We start from the raw sequence: 11,401 nt of genomic DNA, 5'->3' as shown, positions 1-11,401 counted from the left end.
TGGTTCTTTTTGTTTTTCTTTTTTTTTAACTTGCCGATGTGAAAGACTTTAGAATAAACATCGATAAATACCAATGTACTTATTGCTTTTACTTATGTAAACAGCCTTTTGAATATCTTTTGCTACTAAAGCTAGATTCCCTATCAGCCTCTAAATAAATTTATTTCACATCTGCTCATTCTTACAGGCTAAACTATATATTTTAATGGTCTTTGGTATGAAAATACTGATGAGCAGTATCTTGTAATATTTGGCATTTAAAAATGGCATGCATGTGTCAGTACTGACAGCAAATACATCTTTGGAAAAGAAAATAGTTCTTGTCTCATATTCACCCCTTGGGAGTGAATACCATGAAATACCATTCACATTTTAAGTTACAAATTCATACTTCAGACTTCAAAGAAGCTTTCTGGCCAAGTAAAAAGAAGACCTTGCTAAACATTCAGTATCTTATTCAGTACAATAAAAAATATTTTACTTTTGATGAAAAGATTCCCCCCCAACCAAGTTAGCGTCAAAATATTTTTAATACTGGATAGTTGGACATCCATACTTGCTGAAGGAAAAAAATATTTGAATTTCTTTGGAACTATCTGCTGATAGAGAGGATAATTATACTTTATTCTTTTAAATGCTCTGAAAACAACGAGGTAGTCAGCATTACTAGTCTAATTACTACAAAAACAAAGTAAACTTTCTCATTTGGGGTAACTGCAGGTATATGCTTCATTCTGACATTCAATTTCAAGGGGGGAGGAGGAGAATTAATAACCAAAATTTCACTTTCTCCTGAAAATTCTTTGGTAACAGATTATGCAAAAAAAAATCCTGTAATATGAACAAAATAAGAAATAAAAAAGGTAAATAATTAGCAAATACGGATAGCCAAAACATCTACCCTAACTGAGGACCTATTTATTCATCAATAACCAAACAATGATTTTCTCAAAGATAGTATTTCCTCTGATTCCTTCAAGACTATCTTTTTCTTTTGTTACCTTTTCTTTTTAGGCAGATGAGATGGTTCAAAATTCATATTGTCCTACATATAAAGCTGTCAGTTTAAAAAACTAGAAACAATCCCGTCATACTTCTGACTTAGAGATACTGATAAAAGTTGATTCTACAAGCATCTACACCCACCCACCCACCGCCATACCCTGTCAACGTGCCCAACGGCACTCCCTGAGTCCAGGCAAAGTAACACTAGCACAGCTTTACAGGAGGTAGTATAAAACGGGAGCCATAGAGGCAGAAGCAGCATCTCCCTCAACTCAAGACGATTCACCCAAAGCTCTGCTTTTTCTTTTTCGTGTTTGTTTTTTTTTCTTCTTCCTCTTTTGCCAGGAGGCCAAACTTAACCCAAGAGGGGCCAACTATGAACTTAGTACTGGAGCAGTGAGGGCCACTTCACAAAGTCTGCTTCTGAATATAACCAGTTTGGCACGAAAAAGAGAAGAGAAGAAAAGGCAAGATGATGACAAAATGTTCGATCATCAGTCAACAGATATCCAGTAGGCTATTATCTAGACAAAAAAAAAAAAAAAACCTCTGAATTTGAGGATGATTTAATGTGACCTGACCTTTAAAAAAAAAACAAAAACCACTGAGACTTACTGGTGGCTCAAGCCTGTAATCACAGCTACTCAGGAGGCTGAGATTTGAAGGTCAAAGCCAGCCTAGGCAGAAATGCCCAGGAGACGTCTAGCTCCAGTTCAACAACAAAAAGCCAGACGTATAGCTGTGGCTCAAGTAATAGAGCACTGGCTTTGAGCCAGAAGCCCAGGGACGGCACCCAGGCCCTGAGTTCAAGCCCCAGTACTGCAGAAGGAAGGAAGGGAGAAAGAAAGGGAGGGAAGGAAGGAGAGAGGGATAAGTCGTTTCTAGGAGACGTGGCAAAATGACATTAACCCACTTGTCACGCTTCGTCCCCTCTACTGCTCACGAATGAGTGAACAATTCCACTGGCAGCAAGAGGAAAGGACAGTAAAGCAAGAGTACCAAATTCTTTTAAGAATTCAGAAAAACACAAGTTAACGTAGTAGAGCTCTGAACATTTCATCCTTAAACAAAATCTGTACTTTTAAAGTTACTGTACATCAAAATCGTTATTGATAAAAAAAATTGTTAAGGCAACTTTCTGTATTCCCAAGTAATTTCATGAATATTAAAAAGGTCTAAGGCAAAACATTTCATAGTATATTCTGGAAGGCACTGTGAAATGAAAATCTCACGTTCTTTTATACTGTCACCTGTTACATTTTTTCATCTTCCTGGTTAGTGTTTTATGAAATTTCCAACTCTTTATGCCAAACTGGGATTGAAAAGAAGCCTCTAACTGTCCTCGAAAAACCCAATTTTCTTTTTTTTCAGCATAGGGTTTTGCACCTAAGACTGGAAATATGGAAGATGCTTTGCAAAGTAGACGGTGCAACCTTTGGCTGCGGTCAGACCAAGAGGAAGGGGGAGAAGGCACAGAGGTCCCCAAACCTAACAGCCTGCTGGGCAACACCGCTTTGGTCACTGAAGGACTCCCCCATTTTCCCTTTCTAAGTGGCGTAACGACCCTCACAGCTAGAGGTGTTCACACAAGTCACACAGGTGTCACAGTGTTTAAAAAACAACAACAAAAACAAAAACCAGAGCTTCAGAGGTGACCTCGTCCTCATCTACCTGTCCGGCTCCCCGACCACACACGCGTGCACACACACACACACACACACACACACACAGCGCGGTGCACACACAAACATTCGGAGGAAGGTTCATGGGCCGCGGAGGGAGAACCACAGAGCAGGGGACGAAGCTGTCTTCGGAGTTCGCCATCTGGCAAACTGAGGTAGATAATCAGCAAAGGGGCTTCCCAAAGTCTTTCCTTTGCTCCAGTGATACAGTTCAGGATGCAGTCAAAAGGCCTTGACTGTCTTTTCACATTGCTGACAATAAACACATTCAAAAGGACAACAATAGTAATAATAATTACACACACACACACACACACACACACTCTCATAAAAGGCTCAAATACCTAAAAGAACATCAGGACATTCATGTAAAGGCTTTGGCTCCGGGTTCCTTGTCCTTGGAACAGCCTGGCAGGGGAGGAGGAAGAGGAGAAGAGGGGAGGAGGGAGAAGGGGAGGAGGGACAGGACCTAGGGGAAGAAGGGGGAGGAGGGAGAGGACCTGAGTGACCTCAACACAGCTGTCATGTCTCCCCAGGCGGGGCGCCCGCACCCCTCCTGGCCGCTGGCTCCACGCACGGATCCCCAGCAGGAAGAGAATAGGGGGCCGGGGGTGTGGTGCCCGTCACAGAGGACAGGTGTATCTCATCGTTGGACTCATGCGAGAACCTTCCGGAATCCCCAGTCTCGTGGCTGCCCTCGCTGTTGGCCGAGTGCTCGGTGTCCCGGGGGTCTGGGGCGGGCGGGAAGGGCGCGGAGGGGCCGTGGGCTGGGGGGCTGGGGGAGGCGGCAGTCACCAGCACCGTGGTACCCGGCTTGTAGAAGCAGGCGGCTTGAGGGAATCTTCTGGAAGGCTGCAGGGAAACAGGTGAAGGTGAGCAGCAAGCGGGCCGGAGGCCACCACACCCCAGGAGCAAAGCAGCACGGCCTGCCAAAAGTCTTCCATATTTTTGGCCCCTCCCCCGCCCTTTGTACTCCTCTGCCGTACTGAAAACACAGCTCTTGCTTTCTTTGATAGTACTTGCGTTTGAACTCACGGACTCCTGTGTCCCAGGGAGGGGATCTATCACCTGGGCTAGTCATTTTTGCTTAGTCGAGTGTCTTGAGTTGTCCCCATTCCCCTCCCCTCTTCCCCAGGCCTGGCCTCAGACCACAGTGTGCCCCCCCCCCATTCCCTCCAGAACACACGGTCACAGGCTGAACGCATGATCACTGACCGAAGACACGATCACAGACCGAACACACGGTCACAGAGTGAACACACAACCACAGACCAGGCTGAACGATCATAGGCCGAAAGCGCAGTCACAGATGTGTGTCCCCGTCTCGCCCACCCCCTGCCACCCCCAGCACCTGACCCACTACTTTCCGGTTGCACTTAGCTTTGAACTCAGAGCCTGGTACTGATTAGGAAACTGCTCTACCACTTCAGCCATACACAGCCCTCTTTTGTGCTTTAGTCATTTTTTCAAATAAGGTCTTGCTTCACCTTGGGCCAGCTGGGCCCGCCATCCCGTTCACTTTGGCTATGCAGCTCACGGGACAGGCATGCACTCCCTTGCCCATAGCTCTGACATCTATTTTTTTTTTTCTTTTTCTGTCTGTCACGGGATTGAACTCGGCCTGGGCGCTGTCCCTGAGCTCTTCAGCCCAAGGCTAGTGCTTTAACACTTGAGCCACAGTGCCAGTTCTGGTTTTTTGATGGTGAATTGGAGATAAGAGTCTCAAAGACTTTCCTGCCCAGGCTGGCTTTGAACTGTGATTCTCAGTACTCAGCCCCCTAAGTAGCTAGGATTACAGGCATATGCCCCACCACACCCATGTCTGAGGTCTATTCTTATTACTCACCTTAGCTCTCCACAAGTATGCATCACTAAAAACTCATGCAGAAAGAGAACAAAAATTGAAAGTATTCATCTACATTTTTCTCTCCTTTTAATTACAATTTCCTTTCTCATGGGTGTCAAAGATTTCTGTGTGTAGGGGGCTGGGAACATGGCCTAATGGTAGAGTGCCTGACTCGTATACATGAAGCCCTAGGTTCGATTCCTCCGCACCACATATATAGAAAAAGCTGGAAGTGGCACTGAGGCTCAAGTGGTAGAGTGCTAGCCTTGAGCAAAAGGGACAGTGCTCAGGCCCCGAGTCCAAGCCCCAGGACTGGTTAAAAAACAAAACAAAACCAAAAAAACAAAAAAAAAATATTTCTGTGTGTAGGTGGATTACCTGTTCCACTTTTGTCTTCTTAGAGTCTTGGGAAAAAAGCCACTTTTTTTTCGGGTTGTTTTTAATTACAGGACCGTAGCTATTAATTATCAGGTCAGTTCCTCCCTGGGGAAAACAAAATAGGGGAGGGGGGGAGAGGAAGGAGGTAAATATATTGGTACTAGAGATTTCAGTTTATCATAAATATACAAAAAAAATTTAAAGTTAAAGGGGAAAAATAATCACAGACCAAACCTCTTTTTCTTCTTTTACACAGCAGCATACAACATTATAACAGAGTATTCATTAGTGAATAAAAGTTTATGTGGTTTGTATCCAGGCTACTCAGATTCCTCCTGGACTGTCTCTGGAGTGCTGAGATTACAGGCATAAGCCACCATGCCTGGCTAGCATTATGTGCATTGTAGATATGCACATTCTGTGTGTGTGTGTCTGTGTGTGTGCGCGTGCACGCATGCGCGCGCACACCAGGCCTGAGACTTGAACTGAGAAGGATTATAGTGCAAAGCCAGCCTGGGCAGACAAATTAATGAAATTCTCATCACCCATTATAAAGTCAGAAGTGGAGGCGTGGACCAAGTGGTAGAGCACAAGACTTGAGCAGAAAAAGCCAAGCAAGAGCACAGGACCTTGAGTTCAAGGCAAAGTATTGGCAAATAAAGGGGGGGGAGAGGTAATATCCGTACAAAAGTATGAATTTTATTCCACTAATAATACTGAATGAGGGGCTGGGAATATGGCCTAGTGGTAGAGGGCTTGCCTCGTATACATGAAGCCCTAGGTTCGATTCCTCAGCACCACGTAAACAGAAAAAGCCAGAAGTGGCACTGTGGCTTAAGTGGTAGAATGTTAGCCTTGAACAAAAAGAATCCAAGGACGGTGCTCAGGCCCTGAGTCCAAGGCCCAGGACTAGGGAAGAAAAAAAAAAAGAATGAATGAATGCTGAATGATTCATGTCTTAACAATAACCAAATTCTTCACACATTTAAAAAATACATAAGGTTGGGTGCTGGCAGCTCACACCTGTAATCCTACAGACTCAGGATGCTGGGATTTGAGGACTGTGGTTCAAAGCCAGCCTGGGCAAGAAAAGTCTGTGAAACTCATATCTCTAATTAACTGCCAACAAGCCAGAAGTAGAGCTCTGACTCAAGTGGTAGAGCACCAGCCTTGAGCAAAAAAAGCTAAGGGACAGCTCCTGGGCCCCAAGTTCAAGCCCCACGACTGTTACCAAAAAAGGAGAGGGGAGTGGGAGGCGGTGGGGAGAAAGGGAAGGGAGGGAGATGGAGCGAGGGCAGAGCACCTTTGTATCGCTCAGGCTGTTCGGCAAGATCATGGGCATTAAGGATTCTTCGTTCTCTACAGATCTTTGCAGGGTCTTTCCTACTTCATTCCTTGTGGCAAAGGTGGAACTGGTGCCAGACAAGTGTTGAGTTCCATTCTGAGCTGTCTTGGAAGATGATTTCCTGAAATATTAGGAAGACAAGAAAAACCTTCGCATCGCATCTCACAGAAGACAGCCAGCAGATGCACCCAATTTGGTCTGTGACCACCAACTAGCAAACGACGGTGTCCTTCGTCAACCATTTCTCAAACAGCTTTCTTTAGAACTGAATATCAAATTTTCTTCTCCCCCCTTTGGTCAGTTGTAGGGCTTGAACTCAGGGCCTGGGCATTGTCCTTGAGCTTTTCTGCTCAAGGCCAGTGCCCCACCACTTTGAGCCACAGCCTCACTTGCGGTTTCCTAGTGGTCTATTGGAGATAAGAGTCTCAGGACTTCCTTGCCAGGTCTGGTTCAAACTGTGATCCTCAGATCTCAGCATCCTGAGGAGCGAGGGTGACAGGCAGGAGCCACCGGCTCCCAGCAGGCCCGCCTGTCTTAATTCTCGTCTGAACATTCCCAACCATTTGTCCTGTGCAGTTCTCAGTGAATGAGGCTTTTTCTGAAACTGCTGCTTAAACAGGAAATATTCCCGGAACTCTTCTCGAGTACCAGATGCATGGGATTTAAGTGCGCCATTAAGACAGAAACAAAACCCAATCTCAGCGACACATTTTATGTTTCTCAAAATATGAAGGAAATGAGGAAAGCAGGCCCTCATTTGAATGTATTTTATAGGCATGGTAAAAAATTTTTCAAATGACAAAAAAAAAAAATCTCCCTACAAAATACATGTTTCCAGTGTAAGAACTCAGTAACCCTGCATTTATTTTAAAGTGGCAAAGTCCCAGTCCCCCTAAAAGGCACCCGATTTCCACTTCTGTTCCCTGTGGTTGCTGTTCACCCGCTCAACATGTGTAGCAATGGGCACACACCTGGCTTTACTCCGGTATATCAAGATGAGAACACAGATGAGGATGCAGGTCAAGGCGATGCCCACGCCGATGGCAATGCCCGTCATGGATTTCTGGTCCAGTTGGTAATAGCCTGAATAAACTGGAGAAGAGCCTGTTTACTCAGGTGACTCAAGAGAAAACAACAACAACAAAAGCCTTTCCGCACATCGTAACTCTCAGGTACACATGGCTTCCCTCAGGCAGGAATCCATCAAGTATCATAGTGATTCCAGAACAACTTATCCCTCCATGTTGAAGATCCTGACATCACACTTAAGACATCGCATTATTACAGTATCTGTGATCATCAACCCGTAATTTCTCACATGGAAAGGGGCAGAACAGATGTCTCTTTGGTGGGACCAAAGGACGGCTTTCACGTCCCGTGACCTCCAGGCAGCCGTGCAGGATGAAGAGATCTTTCCCATTTACATACATTACAGCAGTGTTTTAGGCTTTTGATGTGTGTCAGTCACCGGAGACAGGTTAAAAGTGAGGTGGATTCTGAGGCCCTAACTAGGAAAGACCCATGGGGTCTGATGTTTATTAACAAGCAGGGGACAGTCTCCAGATCATTTTGAACAAAGTGCGTGACACACAAAGAAGAGACTGGCTCCCCTTTTCACGGGTGATGTGGTAACTGCGATGGTTACCACCTGGCCTGTTTTCCCTTCCTTCCCCACCCCCCCCCCCACATAGAATAGCTTCTCTTTGAGAGCCATGAGTCCTTAGTCTTGTTCTGAGTTTAGTTGGCATTTCCCTCCATTGAAAGCTGCCCCCTCTTTGCAGAAGAGGTGATGGTGAAGGAGACAAGCCCCGAACCCCAGGGCTCAGGGCTCAGGCCTCCTCCAGAGGGGCAAGCAAGGAGGGCGATTCCTCTTCGAAGATGTAGGTCCAATTGCTTTTGTAGAAGTCAACCCCATTCTTTCTAGAAAGGCCATTTTTCTGTGGCTAAAACTTAATGCAAACCATGCCGTTGTGCGTGTGACCGTCACAGTCTCCTTTGCTGTGTCTTTCTACAGAGCCTGCCAGAGAGCTGGAGCTGGAGGTTGGGGGGGGGAGGGGGGTGGACCGCGTTGGGGGGGGGGCTCAGCTGCTCTTGTGGCTGCACAGCTGGGACAAGAAGAAGCCAGCAGCATGGTGGCCTGAAAGCCACTGTAGAGAGATCGCCGACACAGCAATAACGCCAGACCCTCACCAGCAACCATTTAGCAAGCCTAAATTTAGTGCAGGTTTAGGCTGATGGCAATTTTTATAGAAAGTGTATATATCTCACCGTGGCCATATACGTACCTTTGGCATCCGCAGAATCTAACCGCTTGGGCCTCTGGTTGGACTCAGAAGTTTCCTTTGGAAGAACGGCCAGCTCCACGGAGCTTGAGAAGGGCCCCTCCCCCACCTCGTTGGAGGCAGATATCTTGACGATGTACACGTTTCCAGCCACCAGGTTCTCTAGCAAAGCCATGGTTATGGCTCCTAAAAACCAAACAGCCATCACGAAGTCAACTTCTTTTTTTGGCCAGTCCTGGGCCTTGGACTCAGGGCCTGAGCACCGTCCCTGGCTTCTTTTTGCTCAAGGCTAGCACTCTGCCACTTGAGCCACAGCGCCCCTTCTGGCCGTTTTCTGTATATGTGGTGCTGGGGAATCGAACCCAGGGCCTCATGTATATGAGGCAAGTATTCTTGCCACTAGGCCATATCCCCAGCCAAAGTCAACTTCTATAGCCCTAGAAATGCTGCAATCTGATTACAGGCTGGCACTTGTATTCCTAGCTATGCAGGAGGTGGAGATTGGAGGATTGCGATTCAGACGCCGAATTGCAAAAAGCCCAAGTGACAGAGTTCCAGTTTTCGGGGGGGGGGGGGGGGGGAAGGCAGCTAAAGGATAGCACCCAAGCCCTGAATTCAAGCCCCAAGACTGCACCAAAAACCAAGAACATTTAATTATAGAGCCTTGCAACCATACACACACAAAGAGAGTAATGTTCAACCCAGATCAACAATTATAATTCAATTTTCAAACCCCCAATGTGAGTCCTTTTCCCCCACTTGCTAGAAGAGTTGAAACTACTTATGATAATAACTGTGATTAACAATCCTGTCCTTCCCTCTTAAGTTGGATGCAACTTTAATTATTTCTGAAAGCATAGGAAGGCCCCTTCCATGGCCCAATTATGTCAGATTTCTTCCACAAAAGAAAGGGCCAAAAAGTAAATCATCAGGTGAATTTATACAGGAAGTTTAGTAGTTACAGGTATTTTCTCTGTTGGAAAGATTCTGATTTGGGGGTTGCTATTCCTTTGGGAGTCTTTTCTGATCTTGTTCTGATCTGTTGAAGTATTTCTTTCCCCTTAGAATGGCAACTCCTACCCTGGAATTAATCCTAACATTAAAAAATCCAAGCTGGGTGCTGGTAGCTCATGCCTGTAGTCCTAGCTACTCGGGGGACTGAGATCTGAGGATCAAGGTTCAAAACCAGCCCAAGCAGGAAACCCCATGGGACTTTGATCTCCAATTCACCATCAGAAAACTGGAAATGGCGCTGTGGCTCAAGTGGTAGAGCTCTAGCCTTGAGCTGAAGAGCTCAGGGACACAGAGTTCAAGCCCCACGACTGACCAAAAAAGGAGAGAGAGAGAGAAAAAAAAAAAAGATTAGGTTGGGAATGTGGCTTACCACTGGAGTGCTTGCCTTGGGCTTGATTCCTCAGCACCACATAGATAGAAAAAGCCAGAAGTGGTGCTGGTGGCTCAAGTGGCAGAGTGCTAGCCTTGAGCAAAAAGAAGCCAGGGACAGTGCTCAGGCCCTGAGTCCAAGCCCCAGGACTGGCAAGAAAAAAAAAGAAAGAAATTGAACCACAACCAGGCAACAGTGGCCACATCTGTAATCCTAGCTACGTAGAAGGCTGAGATCTGAGGATTGAAGTGCAAAGCCAGGTCAGCCAGCAAAGTCCATGAGACTCTTTATCTCCACTCAGCCAGGAAAAGGCTAGAGGTAAAACTGTGGCTCAACTAGTGGAGCATTAGCTTTGAACAAAAAAGCTAAAGGATAGTACCAAGGCCCCAAGTTCAAGCCCCACTACCGTCACACACACACACACACACACACACACACACACACACACACACACACGCCCAGCACTGATTCTATAGGTGGGTTGCACAGGAGGAACCTCGCTTTCCTGCAAGTGTTTCCTCCCACTCCCCCCTTCCCGCCCCCACCACGCGTTGAGTCCTTGACAACAGCTTCCAATAGCTCACGATGGCTCCCTGCCGTCGGTGGCAGGGCCAGCTGCGTGCAGGCACGCCAGGGTGGCAAGGGGCAATCTCAGGAGCCGAGGTCATGCCGCGGGGGCGTTGGGCCGCCAAGCCAGCGGAGGCTTGTTTTCATGTTCTCCGGTTGCCACTTGGCCTGCACTTGGGGTGCGAGCAACCTGAGCACAGGACAGGACGGCTACATCAACAAAGCCCTATTTAGCCTCAGGGAGCGCAAGCGTCCCGTCCGCGCGTCTCCGTCTCCGCCGCTGGCTTCTCAGGCAGATGCACTGAACACAGCCAGCCGAAGCCTTCCCGCTTCTTCCCAGGAGACAGAAAAGTCACCGTTTCATTACTAAATGCCTTAAAAACATCCTTCATGTGTGGCAAACACTAGTCATTGCCAGCAACTGAAAGCCTTCCATTTCATCCCAGTATTATACGCAGATCAGCAATATTGTGCATCCTTCCTGGTTAATTTTTTTTGGGGGGGAGGGCAGATACTGGGGCTTGAATTCAGGGCCTCGGCACTGTCCCGTACCTAGCTTTTTCACTCAAGGCTGGCACCCTACCCTTTTAGCCACAACTCCACTTTGAGGTTTTTACTGGTTAATTGGAGATTAAAAAAAAAAAATCATAAAATTTCCTGCCTTCGTTGGCTTTGACCATGATGCTCGCATCTCAGCCTCCTGAATAGCCAGATGATAGGTGTGAGCCACGGACAGCAGATTGATGGCCGTTTATAAAGAAGGAAACTAGGAAACACATTCTGGCTCCTACATATATAAATGATGTCTGCCTGGGGCGGGGCCTCTGCGCTCCCCGGACACCAACATACCGGTGCTCAGATGTTGTTTCTTCCAAGTAAACGCACCTTGCTACCTCTTCCACCCTGCTGCCA

The 11,401-nt window shown here is 46.7% G+C and overlaps 1 protein-coding gene across 1 annotated transcript in view; it reads right to left on the bottom strand.

Annotated features, from left to right (window-relative positions):
• Positions 1-2,806: 2,806 nt before the first annotated feature.
• Prtg (protogenin) overlaps positions 2,807-11,401 on the bottom strand; it is a 61,432-nt gene continuing 52,837 nt past the window's right edge. The window contains exons 15-19 of the mRNA XM_048332052.1: positions 8,542-8,724; positions 7,228-7,348; positions 6,215-6,377; positions 4,912-5,016; positions 2,807-3,539 (exon numbers count right to left, since the gene is read on the bottom strand). Of these exons, the coding sequence (XP_048188009.1) occupies positions 3,210-3,539; positions 4,912-5,016; positions 6,215-6,377; positions 7,228-7,348; positions 8,542-8,724 (902 nt within the window). The 3' untranslated portion in view covers positions 2,807-3,209. The remainder of the gene's footprint in view (positions 3,540-4,911; positions 5,017-6,214; positions 6,378-7,227; positions 7,349-8,541; positions 8,725-11,401) is intronic.

The sequence above is a fragment of the Perognathus longimembris genome, chromosome 23, assembly GCF_023159225.1.
Source record: "Perognathus longimembris pacificus isolate PPM17 chromosome 23, ASM2315922v1, whole genome shotgun sequence".
NCBI classification, from domain to species: domain Eukaryota; kingdom Metazoa; phylum Chordata; class Mammalia; order Rodentia; family Heteromyidae; genus Perognathus; species Perognathus longimembris.
The sequence above is the reverse complement of the archived record's forward strand: the minus strand, read 5'-3'. Positions and strand labels throughout refer to the sequence as shown.